General features: G+C 65.4%; 1 protein-coding gene across 1 annotated transcript; it reads left to right on the forward strand.

Annotated features, from left to right (window-relative positions):
- Nucleotides 1–2,786: 2,786 nt before the first annotated feature.
- LFNG (LFNG O-fucosylpeptide 3-beta-N-acetylglucosaminyltransferase) lies at nucleotides 2,787–11,608 on the forward strand. The gene is made up of 8 exons (XM_045461996.1): nucleotides 2,787–3,326; nucleotides 7,943–7,991; nucleotides 8,469–8,568; nucleotides 8,676–8,829; nucleotides 8,947–9,032; nucleotides 9,495–9,660; nucleotides 10,100–10,185; nucleotides 10,401–11,608. The coding sequence occupies exons 1-8, from the start codon at nucleotides 2,892–2,894 to the stop codon at nucleotides 10,465–10,467; spliced, it is 1,143 nt and encodes a 380-aa protein (XP_045317952.1). The 5' UTR covers nucleotides 2,787–2,891; the 3' UTR covers nucleotides 10,468–11,608.
- Nucleotides 11,609–16,447: the final 4,839 nt, after the last annotated feature.

Consider the following 16,447-nt stretch of genomic DNA (forward strand, 5'->3'; position numbering starts at 1 on the left):
TCGAGCTCCCCATTTCCTGTCCTCAGCCCAGCACCCCCACTTCCCCTGCGGCTGTTTGGCTCAGTGGGTCCCTGGTAGGAGCCCGTGGGCCTAGGTCAGGGGCAGGGAGGGGCGCACCTCAGGCTGGGGAAGGGGCGGGGGCAGCTGAGCAGGCCACCCCCCTACAGTTTTTAGACCTCAAGGAGTCACCACGAAATTCCATTCCCCTGACAGCAAAGAAACTGAATCACTCTTGCCAAAGCCCACGGCCCCCACAAGAATGCTAGAAGGCTTTGTCCTGCTGTTCCCAGACGGCAGCCGCACCCGGGGGCCCCCCACGCCCCAGCCTGGCTGCGGAGAGGCGCAGGAAACTCCCTCTAGCCCCTGCCAGGCTGGACCAGCCCCTCTCAGTAACCCCGTCTCCTGCCCACCCCCCCGCATCCTTGCCTTCTGTACAATGGGTACACTGCTCCTGCTGTCTGGTGTGTCCAAGGGCACCAGTCGGAGAAAGCAGGGGCGCTCTGGGGTGCAGGCAGGCAGTGCTATCTCCTCGGCGGGGGGCCACAGGACCTTGTCTGGTGGGAGTATGGGCTGACGTGGCCGTGTGCTGTTCCCTCTCTTCTCTTGCAGAACACTCAGCATCTAGTGGGTACTGCTAAGTATAGAAGCCACTGACCTGAATCCCGGGCACGGCTCATGCAAAGATCCGAGGGCTCAGTGGTGCTTGGGCTGTTGGGGAATGGGGAGGGTTGCAGGGTGCGGCAAGAAACGGGGCTGGGAATGAGTTCCCAGGGAAGTAGACAGCAGACCAGGATTTGAACTCAGAGGCAATGGGGAGCCGTGGAAGATTCTGATCCATTTGGCGGTGGGGGGGTGGGGGGGGGGCTAGATCTGTCTGGTCACTGAGTAGAGAATACATCGAGCAGGTAGGGAAGGGAGACCAGGGTGGAGACTGCCCAAGACTTCCTGAGGAGAGATGAGGGGAGTGGAGGGGGCTCCTTCTCAAAATAGCCCAGATATGGGGTCGGTGGGAGTTGGTGGTGAGGCAAGGACACAGGGACTTCAGACCTGAGGCTGGGCTGGGCTGGGCTGGGCTGCGGCTCAGCTGACTGTTTGGGGGCAGCCCATGCAGCCATAGGGCCCTTTCCTCCCCTGCCCACCCCGCCTCTCCGGCTGCCAGAGGCTCCAAGGCTGGGCTCTGGCTGATGGGGGCGGGGTTTATGGCAGGAGGTGACACCACGGGAGACTTGTCACTTGGGCACAGCCAGCACCATCTGCTCAGGCAACTGTCTGCCTGAGGTGGCGCCTGCTAATTACCTGGGGGGGCGGGGGCAGGAAGAGGCCTGGGAACCACTATCTCACTATCTCCCATCACACGCCATGACACGGGGGCTAGGGCTAGGGCCCCAGAGCTCTGGGAGCAAATGGGCCACAGCCCCCTGGGGGCATTTACCCAGCAAATCCTTAGCGAGCACCCACTGCGCTCCAGGCCTGTTCTCCCGCAGGCGACACTCAGGCAGAGGAAGAGGCACCGGCACCCACAGCGCCACCGCAGGCAGGGGGCTAAGCTCTGCGGAAGTAACTGGCCAGCGGGCAGAGTGAGCTGTGACCTGAGCGGGCAGGGGCTGTGGCCCCGGTGGTCGCAGAGGGCCTCCTAAGGAGGGGGTGCCAGAGCCGAGGAGGGACGGGACGGGAAGGGAAGGAGGCGCAGCCAAGCGGAGAGCCGCCCCCGGCTGAGCTTCCGGAAGATGCTGAGGGCAGAGAACTCGGACCCAGCTCCCGCGCCAGGGGGCCCCTCGGCCACTTCCGGGCCCCTCGCCCCTCGCCGTCAGCCCGGGCTGCTGGCGCGCATTCCTGCCGCCCCTGCTCGTGCGGTGGGCCGGCCCGACCCGTGGGAAGGCCTGGGGGCGGGGGCCGCCGTGTGCCGGGGGAGGCGGGGCGGGGGCACAGCTGGGCCACATCTGGCCGGATCGTAGAGGGACCAAATGGGACAAAAAGCAGCCTTTCATCCCGCGAGGGGAGGGGCGACCTCAGTTCCTTCTCGCCACAGGGCGCCTGGAGGATTTGGGGAACAACCCCACCACCCCCGCCGTCGGGCTGGGACTTGAGGAAATTACCTCGGGTTGGGGGGGGGGGGGCGGGGTGGAGCTGAAGGTGGAATTTGATACAGGTGCTTTCTCGCTGCAACCTCGTGGCCCTACCTGCGGCTCGGGCGGCTAAGCCCCTCCTCGGTACTAATAACCGCTGCCCGAGGCAGAAAGGACTTAGACCTTAGTCCGCCTACACGCCGCCCCACGTTCTCGGCACGCAGCACCCCAAGCGCAGGACGCCGGGCTCGGGGAGGGGCAGCGCCCAGAGAGGAAGTCAGGACGGCTCCGGCGGGACTACCGAGCCCGAAGCCCCCGTGCCAGAACCCCGGTCACCGCGCTGAGGGCGCGCCCTTCCGCGTGCCAGACGCCCCGGGCAGCCCCGGCCGGCGCTGGCCAGCCTGCTTTCCCCTTCGGGGCCACCGGGGCGGGCCCGGCCCCAAGCCCCACGCCCCTCGGCTGCCCGCGGGGGACGACCCGGGCGGGGCGGGGCGTGCACGTGCTCACAAGGGGCGGGGGCGGCGGCGCCCGGCGGGCCTTTCCCAGACCCCCGCCGCGGCCCCACGTGGGCGCTGAGCGTCTCGGGGGGCGACCGGCGCGAGGTCCCGCCCCAGGGCCCGGGAGCCAGTGAGCGCGCGGCGGGGGCGGGCCCTCGAGGGGGCCACGCCCCCGGAGGGCGGAGTCCGGCGGGGAGGTTTAAGAGCGTGGGGCGCGGGCAGTGGACAGCCCAACGCGCCGCGGGACCCGGGATCCTGCGCGCCGGTCTGCGGGGCGGGGCAGGGCAGGGCGCACCCGGCAGGGCGCGCCGGGGGCCGCCACCCCACCATGCTCAAGCGCTGCGGCCGACGCCTGCTGCTGGCGCTGGCGGGCGCGCTGCTCGCCTGCCTGCTGGTGCTCACGGCGGACCCGCCCCCGCCCCCGGTGCCCGCCGAGCGCGGCCGGCGAGCGCTGCGCAGCCTGGCGGGCCCCGCCGGGGCGGCCCCGGCTCCCGGGCTGGAGGCGGCGGCGGCGGCGGCTCCCGCTGCGCTCGCCCGCGAGGTGCACAGTCTGTCCGAGTACTTCAGCCTGCTGACCCGCGCGCGCAGAGACGCGGGCCCGCCGCCCGGGGGCGCCCCCCGCCCCGCCGACGGCCACCCGCCGCCCCCAGCGGAGCCGCTGGCGCCCCACGACGTCTTCATCGCGGTCAAGACCACCAGAAAGTTTCACCGCGCGCGTCTCGACCTGCTGCTGGAGACCTGGATCTCGCGCCACAAGCAGATGGTGAGCCCCCACGCCTGGGCGGGGTAGGGGTGCCGTCTTGCGCAGCTGGTGGCAGTATCCGAAGGGCGCCAGGCTGCACTCTGTCCAGCCACCTGGAATATCTGGGGTGGTGACACCAACCCGTCCCTTTCCAGACCAGTCTCCTTGATGGGGTCACTCTTCCCATAGAGTTGTGGAAGTGTCAGTTGGGGACCCTACTCCATCCAACTTCCAGAGTCTTGGATGGTATGCGTTGACGCTACACCGGCTGCCAGTGCTTGGGGTTTGGTGCCCTGTGATGCTTCTTATGCCCTTCTCCTACCCACACTTTGGAGCGCATTAATAAGGTGCTGTTGTCTCCACACCACCCCAAGGCAGATTCTGAGTGGGGCATCCACCCTGGGCTCAGACCCTTCCCTGGAGAGGACGACGCTTTCGTCAGTGATGGGGTCAGGGTTAGAACCACCCCTGCCGCCCCGCATAGGGCTGGGAGAGTCTTTGCTGTGGAATGAAGACAAGTCTTTGCTAAAGATGATCTGCGTTTGGGGTGGGTGTGAGTGAGTCCTGGAGAATGTATCTGGAAAGAGAGCACCGGGTTTTGGGGGCCTGTGCGGAGACCCTCTCCCCACAGCGTAGGAATCTTTGGAGCCTGGAACCTTGTGCTTTACTGCACCCTAGTTGAGCACCAGCTTCCTCCACACATAATAAAGACACACCCCACTTTGAAAATCTCCCTCGGGGCTGCAGCAGGACGGTTGGGTTGGGGCGGGACAGGGCAGTGCGGGCCCTGCCGGAGGGCGGGAGGGGCAGCGGGGGAACGCCCCTGGGCTGGGAGATTCAAGGGACTAAGTGGGCATTTGGGGTAAAGTTGAGGGACCCTTGCCTGGGACGAGGGCTCAGAGAAGACCCCACACCTGTTCCTCCCTGTTGGAACCTCAAGGCCTGGGATCTTCCGGGGTGGCTGAGCCCTGTTTGGGGACAGGGTTCTGGTGAGGTCATGATGGGGGCCAGGGTGGGGGGAAGGGTCCTCTCTGGTCCCAGCGTGGCCAGGGGGGCCCTGGGAGTCCCGTGGCAGCCTCCTGGGAAAGCAGCATCCCCTTTCCCAGGGGCTCAGCGGGCCGGCGGGAGGGGGCGGCGGGGGCCGCGGGTTTTGTTTGGCCGCCGGGCCGTTAGGATTCCCAGCGCCCGGCGGCTCTCACGCCGGCCGCTTGGGCAAGGTAACAAAGCCCCTTTCTCCAGCGGAGAAAGGCACCAGGCCTCTTGTGTGCAGCTATGCGCTCCATGGGAACCGCCGCTGGCGCGCTGGCCACTCAGGTTGCCTGGCGATGAGGGGGCCTGCGGGCCCCCCCATCCCTGACTGACAGCCCTTGTGGGGCACCATCCCTGAGCCGGGCACCCTACCCCCAGGACTCGGCCTTCCTGCCGTGTGACCTTTGGCAGCATTCAGCCCCCTCTGGACCGCCCCCGGGTTCTGAGCTCTGCTCGTCTTGGACTTTGGGGGCTTTCTCCAGCAGAGGGGATGTGGTCAGGGGGTCTCAGGTACCAGTCCCAGCGGGGGTGATCTTGGGCAAGGCCCAGGGCCTTGGTGACCCTCAGTCTCCTCATCTCTGAAATGGGGCAAGCATCGTCCTTCTAGCATGGTGTTGTGAAAGAGGGCGGCCAAACCTGGAGGCGGAGGGAATGAGCCCAACAGGTCCTCAGGAATCGGGGCGGGAGGGGGGGGGGGGCGGCGTCACTGCCCTGGGCCCTGACGTCCCTGTTTAAGGGCCGCTCAGTTTCCTCTTTGACGGCTGACCCCAACCAGGAGAGGCTGAATCTGCCCCCCCCCCCACCCCCGCCCCCGGCATCAGTTCTTGTGTCACAGCGAGCAAGAGTTCCTCACCTCCCCGTGTGGGGGAGGGGGTCCTCGAAGCCGTCACAGCTGAGGGTCCTCCTCTCCCAGTTCTGTGCATGGTGATTCAGACCCACTTTGATGTGGAACACCCGAAGAAGTCAGGGCTTTGGTGGCGGAAACCCTGAAAGGCTGTGCAAGCTGAGAATGGGCATCTGACTCACATGGAGGGTTGGGAGACTTCCCGGAGGAGGTGCCATTTGAGCTAGACTGAGAGCACAAGCATGGGGTATGTGTAAAACACTTCCCGCAATTCGAGTGATAGTAGGGGGGTGGGGGGGGGATGGCGGTCAGCAGGGACCACACTACGACAGTCCCTGAAGTCCAGGACGAGGGGCTGGACCTTCGGCCCCCACGTTCCTCCCCCACCCCTCCGAGGAGTGGGCCAGGCTGCCGCGGCTGCCACCACAGCGGCCACAATTGCTGGGGGAGAGCTTGGCATCCTGTGTTTCTTTGAATCGCAGCTCCAGGAACAATGCCGCTTCCTGTGGGTGTCCCCCCCGCCCGCGCTGGGCCAGCCCTGCTGCCCCTGCTGCCCCCCTCTTCCTCCTTCAGCCCCATCTTAGGGAAGTGGGGAGGTGGCCCGGAGGGGGGTGGTCTCAGTCCCTGGGAGGCACTTTGGGCGAGATTAGCACCACCTCTGCCCCCTGGGTGTGACCACAGGCTGGAGGCTGCCCCTCTCTGGTCCTCAGTTTCCCCACTGTCCCCCCAGGTAGTACAGTGTCTACCTCTCAGGGCCGTTATGGAGATCAAAGAAAGGAGTCAGGCTCAGTGCTTTGCTCTGGGTACATACATGTGAGCTCTCGTTATGCCCATTTGACAGAGGGGGAAACTGAGGCTCTGAGCCACCAGGCAGCCTGTCCGTGGCTTTCTCTACTGGTTGCTCCGATGCCGGGAGACCGGAGGCCTGGCACCCTCACACCCCCCACAGCCCCACCCTTCCCCGAACTCCTCTTCAGGCCGCCCGCCTTGCTCTCCCCGAAGCTGAACAAAGGTGACTTTAATCTCCGTAGCCTTGGGCTGGGTTTTTAGGGCACCACCAAAGCGCGGGAGAACAGGCCTCGCTTGATCTCATTAAGAAAGCATTTTCCTTTTAATCCAGTGCGCGTCTGCACTGGCCAGCCTGGGCCTCCCACAGCATTCCTGGGCTGAGATGCTGGGGAGTGGGTGGGGGGCTGGGTGCGAGTCTGTGCATGCGGGCCGCCTTGGGGTGCCTGCAGGGCCCTGGAAGGAGGGGGTGCGTGCAGGGAGAGGACATACCTGGGGCCTGTCCCTTCTCCAGCTCTAAGCCGGTGCTCAGCAGCTCGTGGCCTCACCTGAGTGTGTGTGCCCGGGTCTGGGGTCAGGCTGGGCAAGGGGCTGGAGCCATCCAAAGGAGGGTGGGGACCCCAGGTGGGTCCCCCGGTTCCTGGGTGTGTGCTGTGCTCCGAGCCTCCGCATGCCAGAGCCTCCCTAGGACCCATAAAAGGAAACTGAGGTCTGGTGGGCACGGAGGTGGCCCGCCGCCTATGCTCAGAGCCCACCCCCCCCCCCCCAACTTCGGCCATGGGCCCCAGGCTTTGCACTCAGCCATGCCCGGGTGCGCTGGGCGGCACGCGCTGGGCGGGCCAGGCAGAGGAAGGAACATTCCTCCCCGTGTGCTGACGGGCCCAGGCGGGTGCCGGCAGCTCCTGGCCCCGCCCCGCTGCCCGCCTCCTTCCTCGGAGCGCTCCTGGCAGGGGTGGCCCAGTGCTGGCACAGGTGGAGCCTTGATGTGGCCTTGGGCAAGGCCCGTCTGCCAGCCTGGATTTCCTTGCCGGAGCTGCGGGGCGGGGGGTGGGGGGGGGGCGCGTAGGGGGAGGAGGGCAGCTGCTGGGGGTACTGCTCTGTGGGCTGGGGCACAGGCGGTTTCCTGCCTCAACCCTGCTGACCGTCGGAGTCTCCAGAGAACAGCGGTGGCTTCTTTGGCTCAGAGAAGGTGACCTGCCCGGCCAGTCACACCGCTCGGGGCGAGAGGGGCCAGGCTTCAAGGCCCGGCCCAGAGGACCGCAGTGCTGTGGCCGCACCCCTGCCCGTCGGACCTCTCGCCCAGCCCGGCCCAGTTAAACAGGCCAGCTGTATGGTAATGGGCAGCACGGCCACTCCCGCTTAACGCGGCCGAGTTAAGGCCAGCCCGGCGCCCCTCGCCGCGCGGCCCAGGACAAAGCTGGCGGACAATGCCTGGTGATTCATCCTCCCTCCGGGCCCTTTGTCCGCCAGGGCTTGGCGGCCGTCCAGCAGAGGCCTTTGTCCCTGACTGATTGAGACTTGGCTTCCCGAAGCCGACCTCCTCCGCCTGTCCCCCTACCACGGCCCTCTACCCCCTCCCACAGGCTAGGCTAGGCGCTGTGTCAATAAGGGTGTGTGCCCCGCCAGGTGTGTGGGGTGGGCGGGGAGCTGGTTACCTGGTGGGTGGGCGGGGCGCCCCACCTGGCTCGTGCCGGCACAGCCGCTGGGTGACCTTGGGCCCAGCTGTCGACGGCGGGGCAGGGGGGGGGGAGGGGGGGGTGTCTGCACGAGTCCCAGCCCTCCTTCTACTTAGGATGGGCACTTGAGACCCACTCCGTGCACCTGGGGAAACTGAGGCCCACAGAAGGGTGGAGAGTGGGTGTGGCTGAGCTCTAGCTGCTGAAGCCCCAGGGTGCCCAGCCCTGGACGCCCCCCACCGTGGCCCCGGGGGCGGGGGAGACACAGAGCTGCCTATTGAAGACCACGTTTCTCCTTCCAGACGTTCATTTTCACCGACGGGGAGGATGAAGCCCTGGCCAGGCGCACCGGTGAGCCCCGGGCTTGGGGGGAAGGAGTGGGGGGCTCCACGCCTGGGAGGAACGCTTCCCTCCCCTCCGGAGAGGTCACCGAGGCCACGGGCCAGGGAGGGCAGTTTACTCAACTGGTTTTCTCAAGGCTCCGCCCTGCCACTCGGGGGGCCCCCCCACACCCAATTCTCATGCAAATGAGGCCCTTTCAGCTCCCGGGGCCCTTTGAGCTGATGTGGCGGCAACAGGTGGCCGGTGCTGGGAAAAAGCCGCCTGAATGGGCAGGGGCGGGATCGGGTTGTCCCGGAGGGGGTGGGGCTGGGGGGGCAGGCGTGATCTCCAGGCCTTGAGCCTTGTGCGGAGGGAGGGGGCCCCTGCAAGGTACAGCTTCAACCCGGGGCGCCCTGGGACAGTCACCCACTCTGTCCCGCTCTGCTGTGGCCGCCGTCCTCCCCGAGCCAGCCCGGACCCGCTTACAGCCCCCTGCCTTGTTCACAGGCAACGTGGTGAACACCAACTGCTCGGCTGCCCACAGCCGCCAGGCCCTGTCCTGCAAGATGGCCGTGGAGTTCGACCACTTCATGGAGTCCGGGAGGAAGTGAGTGTTGGCCCCAGTCCCTCAGGTGCCTGCTCCTGAGGTCCTCCCCGCAGCGACGCTCTCTCTGCCTCTCTCTTCCTCTCTCTACCGGCCCTGCTTCTCTCCAGGTGGTTTTGTCACGTGGATGATGACAACTACGTCAACGTCAGGGCTTTGCTGCGGCTGCTGGCCAGCTACCCGCACACCCAGGACGTTTACATTGGCAAGCCCAGTCTGGACAGGCCCATCCAGGCCACCGAGAGGGTCAGCGAGAACACGATGGTGAGCGTTCCCCACCCCCTGCCCCCCACGCACGGCTGAGCGGAGTGGGGAGGAGGCCAGAGGTATCCCTGTGGCCTGGGGTGAGGGTCTCACGGTCCCCTGCGTTCCCTCCTGCAGCGTCCCGTCCACTTCTGGTTTGCCACCGGTGGGGCTGGCTTCTGCATCAGCCGGGGGCTGGCCCTGAAGATGAGCCCGTGGGCCAGGTGGGTGCCCTGGGACACAGGTGAGGCCGCCCTCGGTCCCAAAGACCCCCCTGGCTTGGTTTGGTTCACCTTCCCAGCTGCGGGTGCCCCAACCTCACGTGCGCAGGCAGGCCGCGTCACGTTCCCCACCACTGGTCCCCTCCCGCCTGCCAGGCACGAGGGCTGGTGTGAGCACCGGCCCCAGGCATCGTCGGGCGGGACTCCTTTCTGCACCCAGTCGCCCCCGCACTCAGAATTGTCAGGCTGGCGCAGAGGAGGGTGCCGGGCTGGCACGCGAGCCTGTGAGGAACGCAGACGGGGTCTGTACCCTGCTCCACAGGGGCGTGTCCCCCTCCCCTTGGAGCTGGCTTCTTCCTTCTGTGCCGGGTGCTGCCTGGCAGGATCCTGCCGGGCTCCCAGTGGGCGGCTGGCTCCCGCCTCGCCTCAGCTCATCCCCCCTCGCCCTCTCCTCCCTTTCTGCAGCAGGGGCCACTTCATGAACACGGCCGAGCGCATCCGCTTGCCGGACGACTGTACCATCGGCTACATCGTGGAGGCCCTCCTGGGGGTGCCCCTCATCCGCAGCGGGCTCTTCCACTCCCATCTGGAGAACCTGCAGCAGGTGCCGGCCTCGGAGCTCCACGAGCAGGTGCGCTGCCCGCCGCCCGACCACGAGTGAAGGGGCAAGCGGGCAGGGGAAGGAAGTGAGGGGAGGAGGGAGCGCTGGGTGGAGTCGCCATGGTAAATAGGGAAGTCGGGAAGGGCTGCCGCTGGGATACCCAAACGCCCCCCACCGGCGGGACCCTGCTCACATCTCGTGCGACACTCCCACTCTGTGCCATCTGGGGCTTTTCCTGCACCAGCAGACGACTCTGCTGGCCCTCGCCGAAGCCCCTGCCCCGGACCTCACTCCCGGCTTGTGCTGAGCAGGTGGGGCGGGTGCAGCGTGACTCACAGACCTTCCTTCTTGGTCCGGGGGAGGCCGGAAGGCGAGGCTGTCCTGGCGCCCCGAACCGCAACGGCCGGCTGTGGACAAAGCTGGGGGCGCGGGGGCCGCTCCCGGCTTCACTCTGCCCCTCCCCGCACAGGTGACCCTCAGCTACGGCATGTTTGAAAACAAGCGGAATGCTATCCACGTGAAGGGGCCCTTCTCCGTGGAGGCCGACCCGTCCAGGTGAGGAAACTGAGGCCCAGAGAGAGAGAGGTTGTGACCTACGTAGGGTCCCCTAGGCGGTCTGCCAGAGCTGGTGTGGTTGAGCGGCTTGACTACCAAGAGGGCGCCCCGACGCCCTGCTCATGCCGCGGGGCCCCTCCTGGTGCTGCAGGTCGGAAGATGGGTGCTCGGTGCGCCCTCCCCGCACGGACCGGCCCCCTGCTCTGTCCCCACAGGTTCCGCTCCATCCACTGCCACCTGTACCCAGACACGCCCTGGTGTCCTCACACCAGCATCTTCTAGCCGCCACGGCTGAGACCCCGTCCTCGGGCGCCCCTGGTATCCAAAGGGCCCGGGGACCCGTGTTGTGCCGCCCTGGCCTTGGCGTTCGAGGCTCCCCGGGGCCGTGCCTACGTCTGTGTGTGTGCCGTGCGCCGGTCCGTGGAGCAGACTGCTGGGCGGTCCTGTTCTGCCAGGGAGCGGGCAAAAGGGCCACTTGTCTGCGTTCCCACGTGCCTCGGGTCAGCGGGCTCCAGAGCCCCATCCCGGAAGCATGTGCCTGCATCGGAGGTCGCTCTGAAGGCAGTTTTCTTACCATCTCGGAGTCTTAGGGCAACATGGGGATTGGGGGCTGCTCTGCGTGGACGTGCAGACTCTGTGCTGGGGCACCTGCGCCCTGAGATCCTGGCCCCTCCTCGGAGCCCCCGGGACAAGTGAGTGTTGCTCAGTGCAGGGAAGTCGGGTTCTGTAGGGGGCGTCCCGAGCCCCCTTCTCCCACTGAGCTCTGGCCCAGGCACTGGGAAGCAGAGAAACAGCACCGGGGTCCAGCCACTCCCGTTAAGCCCCTCGGGGCCGTGTGGCTAGGGGAACCGTGGCTCCCCTCCCGGCCGTCCTGGCTGGGGAGTCTGTCCAGCCCTCTCTGGTGTCTTCGCTTTGTCTCTTCCCACGATGGGGAGACAGAGCTGAGCATTTTATCTCCTCTTTGAAGCAGAGAGAAAGTCGCCCATAGTGGGTGTGTCTGTAAATATTGTGACAGTATTTTTTTACTGTGTTCGTTTCTCATAAGGGGGTGGGTAAAAAGTAGGGTGTTTTGTCGTTTTTTCTTGGGGGGGGGGCAGGTGTTATTTTATCTTTTCTGTGGATCAGAAAAAGCAGAAGCCAAACGTGAGATATCTTTGTCGTTAAAGCTGATGGAAATGTCTAACACTGCACGTATTTATATGTCCCGGGCTCTGGACTCTCCTCCCCCACCTCGTGCATAGTACCTGTCTCCCGCAGGCCCAGCTTGGTGCACCTGGCCCGTGGGATGTGTTTTGTCTTCTGTTTTTCCTTCTGCAAAGACGTAGGTAGGAAAGCGACAGATAATGGGAAAGTTCTCAGGGAATTGAAGGGTGGTTGCTATGGTGACGTCCTTTGCTGTGAATAAAAGTGCTCTTTGGGGCAACCCCAGGGGGTCCTGGTTTTGCTGGACGTTGGGCCTGAGGCGCAGGTCTGTCTGAGGTGGTTCCAGGGGACTGGGGGCTCAGGTACTCATGTGGGGGAGGTGGAAAGAGGGGAATCTGAATAGCTCCGTGCAGGTGCCTGAGAGGCGTGGCCAGCCCTGGGCCCCCGTGGATGTGGTGGTGGGGGCGGTGGGGGGGGGGGGGTGGCTGGATCCACAGGTCTCATCCAGAGGAGCAGCCCTAAGGCTTTGCAGCTGCAGCCTATGTTGGCCTGGCTCTGGGGGCTGCAGGGAGCCCAGCTCGGACCTCCTTATCTGGCTTCATCCCCATCACAAACCCAGAGACCACGTCCTTGTCCCATTTTGCAGATGGGCGAATTAAGGCTCAGAGCCAGTGACAGCCAAGGTTAGGTAACTGAACTGGGCCGGCAGGGTGGTAGAGACCTCAAACTCAGAGGCCTGGTGGGCCTTGGATCCCGGCCTCCCCTTGTGCCGGGCACCCCACACTCGATAATCTGGGAGCTGGGACCCCATGCCACCCGGACAGGCCGCAGGAGGCTGGGCCAGGATGTCCCCGGGCCTTGTTTCCTACAACAACCAGCTCCCCGATGACCACTGCCTTTTCTTCCTCAAATCCAGTGGAGGGTGGCAGGAGCGGGCAGGGGCTGGTCCAGCCTCAGCTGCGGCTTCCCTCCCCAGTCCCCAGCAGCCTGGGGAGGCCCTTCCGCCCTCTTTCTCTTGCTGAGCCCCAGCTGCCTCCGCCCCTCGACTCCAGGTTCCCAGACCTCCATGCTCCCCACTCTGCTCCAAGCTTCGCCTTCTCAACACATCAGAATAAAAAGCGTTTGCAAAGTGCTTCCTTTCCCCACCCCTGACCTGCCGGGGGCGGATGCCAGTCCAGTCCCCACTGGACACATGCCCACATACACAGCACCCCCAAATGGAGGGGGTGGCCAGGGAGGTCCCCGTTTCTCACAACCCCCTTGCTGGTGGCTACTCTGGCCCGGAGGCGACTGGCCGGGGCCTGACCCCACCTTGCCCTGGCATTGGGGATCAGCCTCCCCTGAGCTGGCGGGGCCCTAGGGCATGGGTGTGTCTGTGCAGCCGCTGTGGGGGCAGGCGGAGCCTGCCACAGAGCTGGTCCAGGCCCTCCCTGGGCCTTGGCCTTCATCTGAGACCGGGGAGCCCCCGTGCTCTGGGTCTGGCAGGTGGCGCAGAGGGCACGGCCCGGGCCTTCCCTCTTCTCGGGGAGAAGCTGAGGGAGGAGGAAGTTCTTGCTCCCCACAAGGGGAAGCGGGTCTGGGAGGGGGCCTTACAGGAACCGGCAGCCTGATTTCTTCCACGTGCTGCCCTCCTGGGTGTGGGGAAGGGGCCTTCCCCCAAGGAAGGAGTCAGGGAGCGGAGGAGATAACCTGAGCAGGGCGGCCTGCCTGGCCGGGCTACTTACCCCCCCTCCCCTGCACCTCCTGAAGGGCCCGTCATTTGTGGGCTTTCAGAATCCGAAGTAAAACTGCCACCCCCGTGCTCCCCACCCCCACCCCCTCCGGCTTCCGCGCTTCCGCGCTGCCAGGCAGCGAGCCCTGAGCCGGGTCTGGGAGGAGCCGAGAGGGGTGCGGGTGGGGCCCCTCCCTGCTCAGTTTAAACAAACTTCCCTTCACCTGGGGCCATCACGGCCAACTTCCCAAAGAGACGCGTGAGAGCTGTGGTCAGGTGCTGGAGACCTTGCAGAGGTGCGGTGGGGAGAGCAGGCGGTCTGGGTCTCGCACAGCCTGGGCAGAGGTGCGGAGGCAGGACTGATCAGGATGCCTGGAACCTGGGAGGGAGGATGGCAGGGGGCTGGGTCTCCACAGCCCTTCCCCACGCACCTGCAGGCCACCGGGGCTCACCCTGAGGCTCCCTTCCTTGCTGGCAGCTTCGGCCAGTCCCGCCCTCTCTGGGCCTGGGGTGGGTGGGGGGCGGGGGGGGGGGTGGGCAGAGGGGAATGACCAGAGCCAGCCCCGTTCTTTGTCAGACCTGCCAGTCTTGCCACTGCCTCAGGCCCATCCGCCCACCCCCAGCCCCGGCCTTGCCAAGCCCTTTCTGAGCCCAGGGCAGGACACAGACACATCACTAGGAGGGACCCAGGGACCTGGGGCAGCTCCTGTCTCACCCCTGGAGGTGGTCCAGGTTACGTGAGGGTACTGAGTGGGGAGTGCAGAGCTGTGGCTGCCCCCCACCCCCGGGGCACATGCCCCTTAGCAGCCCTGCCCAGGCTTCTGGGACCCCCCCCCCCCAATCTGTGTGCAACCCACCTCAGTCCCTGGGTGCCAGCGCTGGTGGTGAGCGCTGGGGGTTTCTCTCCCTGCCCAAATTGACCTTTCCCAGGCCCCACCAGCATCCCGGTCCACAGCCCCGTTCTGGCCCGTAGAAGCTCACACCACGAACCTGACCGTTGTTACTGATATCTGGTTCACATAATTGTGTAAGGTTACAAGAAGCAAGCTTAAGCAGCTGCTGCAGGTCACTCCTGCTGCTGTCCTGTCCCCTGGGTCTGACACGGGGCTGGCCACCGCATGTCCTCGTGGCTCGTCCCGGTGGGACCTGTGGGCCCTCCACTCAGCAGAGCCCCAGGGAGCCTCAGACAAGCGGCGGGCCGTGAGGGGAAATTGCTGGGAATGCAGAATGTCCCGGGCTCCCGCCCTGCGTCTCGGGTCCCCCGAGGGCCCGGCGCCCCCTGGTGGGCATCTGCCTCACTCCTGGAGATGCTCTCCCCACTTAGACCCTTCTCCATCAAGGGATCAGGACACCTGCTGTCCCCGCCCTCTGTGGGTGTCCCCTCATTCCTGGAAATGTGGGCTCCTGGCTCACAGGCTAGCTCTCCTGTCCTGGCTCCTGCGTCCACTCCCGGGTACTTCCGTGTCCGTGATCCTTCCCATGCCCTTGGCCTCCCCTCCCCTCCCCTCCCCCTGCGTCCCCACTGCATGGTCACTCACTCCCCAGACCGTGCCTGCCCCACGACCGCACTCTGCCTCCACCTGCTGCTGCCTGTCCCTCTGCTCAGTCCCTCCGGCCCTCCTGAACCCCCAGCCCCCTCACACCTCACAGGCTTGTCCTCTACTGGCTGGAGGCCCAGGTCCAGGCACACCTTTGAACTCCCCTTCACCTCCCTTGGCTTCTTGTTTTCACACCCTCTCCCAGCCAGGCCTCTAGCGGCCACCCTCCTGCAGCCTGTCCTCCCGCACCTGGGCAGCTCCCCGAACTCTGGGGAGTCTCACCCTGAGTTCCAGATGGAGCCTTGGCTCCCTGGGAAACCCCCTGCCCCGACTTCGCCCCTGCCTGCTCTCCGGCTCTCCTACTTCTCCCCGTTCCCGGCCCCCAACCACTTCCTTCAGCCTCCCTCCTCCATGAGACCCACCCCACCCGGCCCACAACACTGCCCGCACCGCCACTCTGACCTCGGGGCCAGCAGGGGGCTCCACTGTGACCTAGGCCCCACCCTTCTTGGGGACTCAGGAACACCACCCCACCGATGCACACCGGCCCCTCTTCCCCCACTGCAGCCAAGCCCCGTGCCAGGCTTCCAACGCGCTCTTATCTTAAAACATCCTAATCTTCAAACACTACACTCCTCCGGGCCACGCCCCCCACGCGTGCGCCTCTGGGCCACGCCCCCTCCAGCCGAGGCACCGTTCCCTGCTTTGCCGCTAAACTCCTGGAGTCGCTTCTTGCTGTCCCCGCGTCCTCTCCCATGCTCTCCTGAGCCAGCTGTCAGGCTTCATCGCACTGGTTCTTGTCCAAGACTCCAGTGGTGTCCAGCTTCCTGAGTCCGGTGGACTCAGTCACCTTCCAGTGCCCGCGGACCCCGTCATCGGCAGCATGTGACATGGTCCCTCATCTCTCCTTGACACTGTCTTCGTGTGGCTCCCACGACACTCTCTGTCCCGGGCTCCTCCTGCCCGGCTGGTTGTCCCTCCCCACTCCCAGACCCCAAACAGGGGTCCTGCTGTCTCCTCTTCCGCACCCACTCCCTGGGGGATGTCATCCAGACTCCTGGCTTTAAACACAGTATCCAAGCCAAAGACTCCAACTGGCCAGCGCTCCCCAGTGCTCTCTCCCGATTCCCAGACTCACTGTTCCACCACCTCCCCCGACCTCCCCAGGTGCCTGCTCCCTCCCCGGCCCCCCACCTCAGTGTATGATAACACATCCCCGGGGACCCACCGCAGCTACACCCAAGCCCCACACCCACACACAGGGTGCCAGAAAGTGCTGCTTGTGCTCCTTCCAGAACCAAGTCCTGTCTCACCCCTCCTCAGCTGGACATCCTCCCCGCCCCCCCCCCCCCCCCGGGCCTGCCCTCTGCTCTGGCCTGCAATGTTGCCACAGCCTCCTAGCTGCTCTCCTGCTTCTGCCCTAGCCCCCATCCTGACTCAGCAGCCAGGGCCATCCTGTTAAGATAAATGTTCCGTGGCGTCAGTCTGCTCAGGTTCTCCGTGGCTTCCCCCTCCCTCAGAGTCCACCTCCAAGTCCTTATGAGACCCACAGGCCCTCTTCCCAGCTTTGCTTCATATCAGACCACTCTTCTTTGCCGCTCCACTGCAGTCACCCTCACCTCCTTGCCTGAACACACCAGGCACGTATCTGCCTCAGGACCTTTGCCCTGGCTATTCACGCCGCCCAGAGCCCTCTTTCCCCAGATATTCTCAACACTAGCTTCCCCTGGTCGGCAAAATGGTAGACCCCACAGATGTCACATCTTAATCTCCTTAACCTATGAATATGCTACCTTCACGGCAAAGGGACTTTGTAGATGTGAGTAAATTAAGAACCTCGAGACAGAGAGATGATTATCCTGGATTAGCC

This window comes from Leopardus geoffroyi, chromosome E3 (assembly GCF_018350155.1).
Source record: "Leopardus geoffroyi isolate Oge1 chromosome E3, O.geoffroyi_Oge1_pat1.0, whole genome shotgun sequence".
Classification (NCBI taxonomy): Eukaryota; Metazoa; Chordata; class Mammalia; order Carnivora; family Felidae; genus Leopardus; species Leopardus geoffroyi.

Bases quoted from the DNA above. Each gene is read 5' to 3' on its own strand.
- LFNG (XM_045461996.1), top strand. From the start codon at position 2,892: ATGCTCAAGCGCTGCGGCCGACGCCTGCTGCTGGCGCTGGCGGGCGCG. The intron at 8,830-8,946 runs GTGAGCGTTCCC...TCCCTCCTGCAG, and splicing joins GGGTCAGCGAGAACACGATG to CGTCCCGTCCACTTCTGGTT. The intron at 9,033-9,494 runs GTGGGTGCCCTG...CCCTTTCTGCAG, and splicing joins AAGATGAGCCCGTGGGCCAG to CAGGGGCCACTTCATGAACA.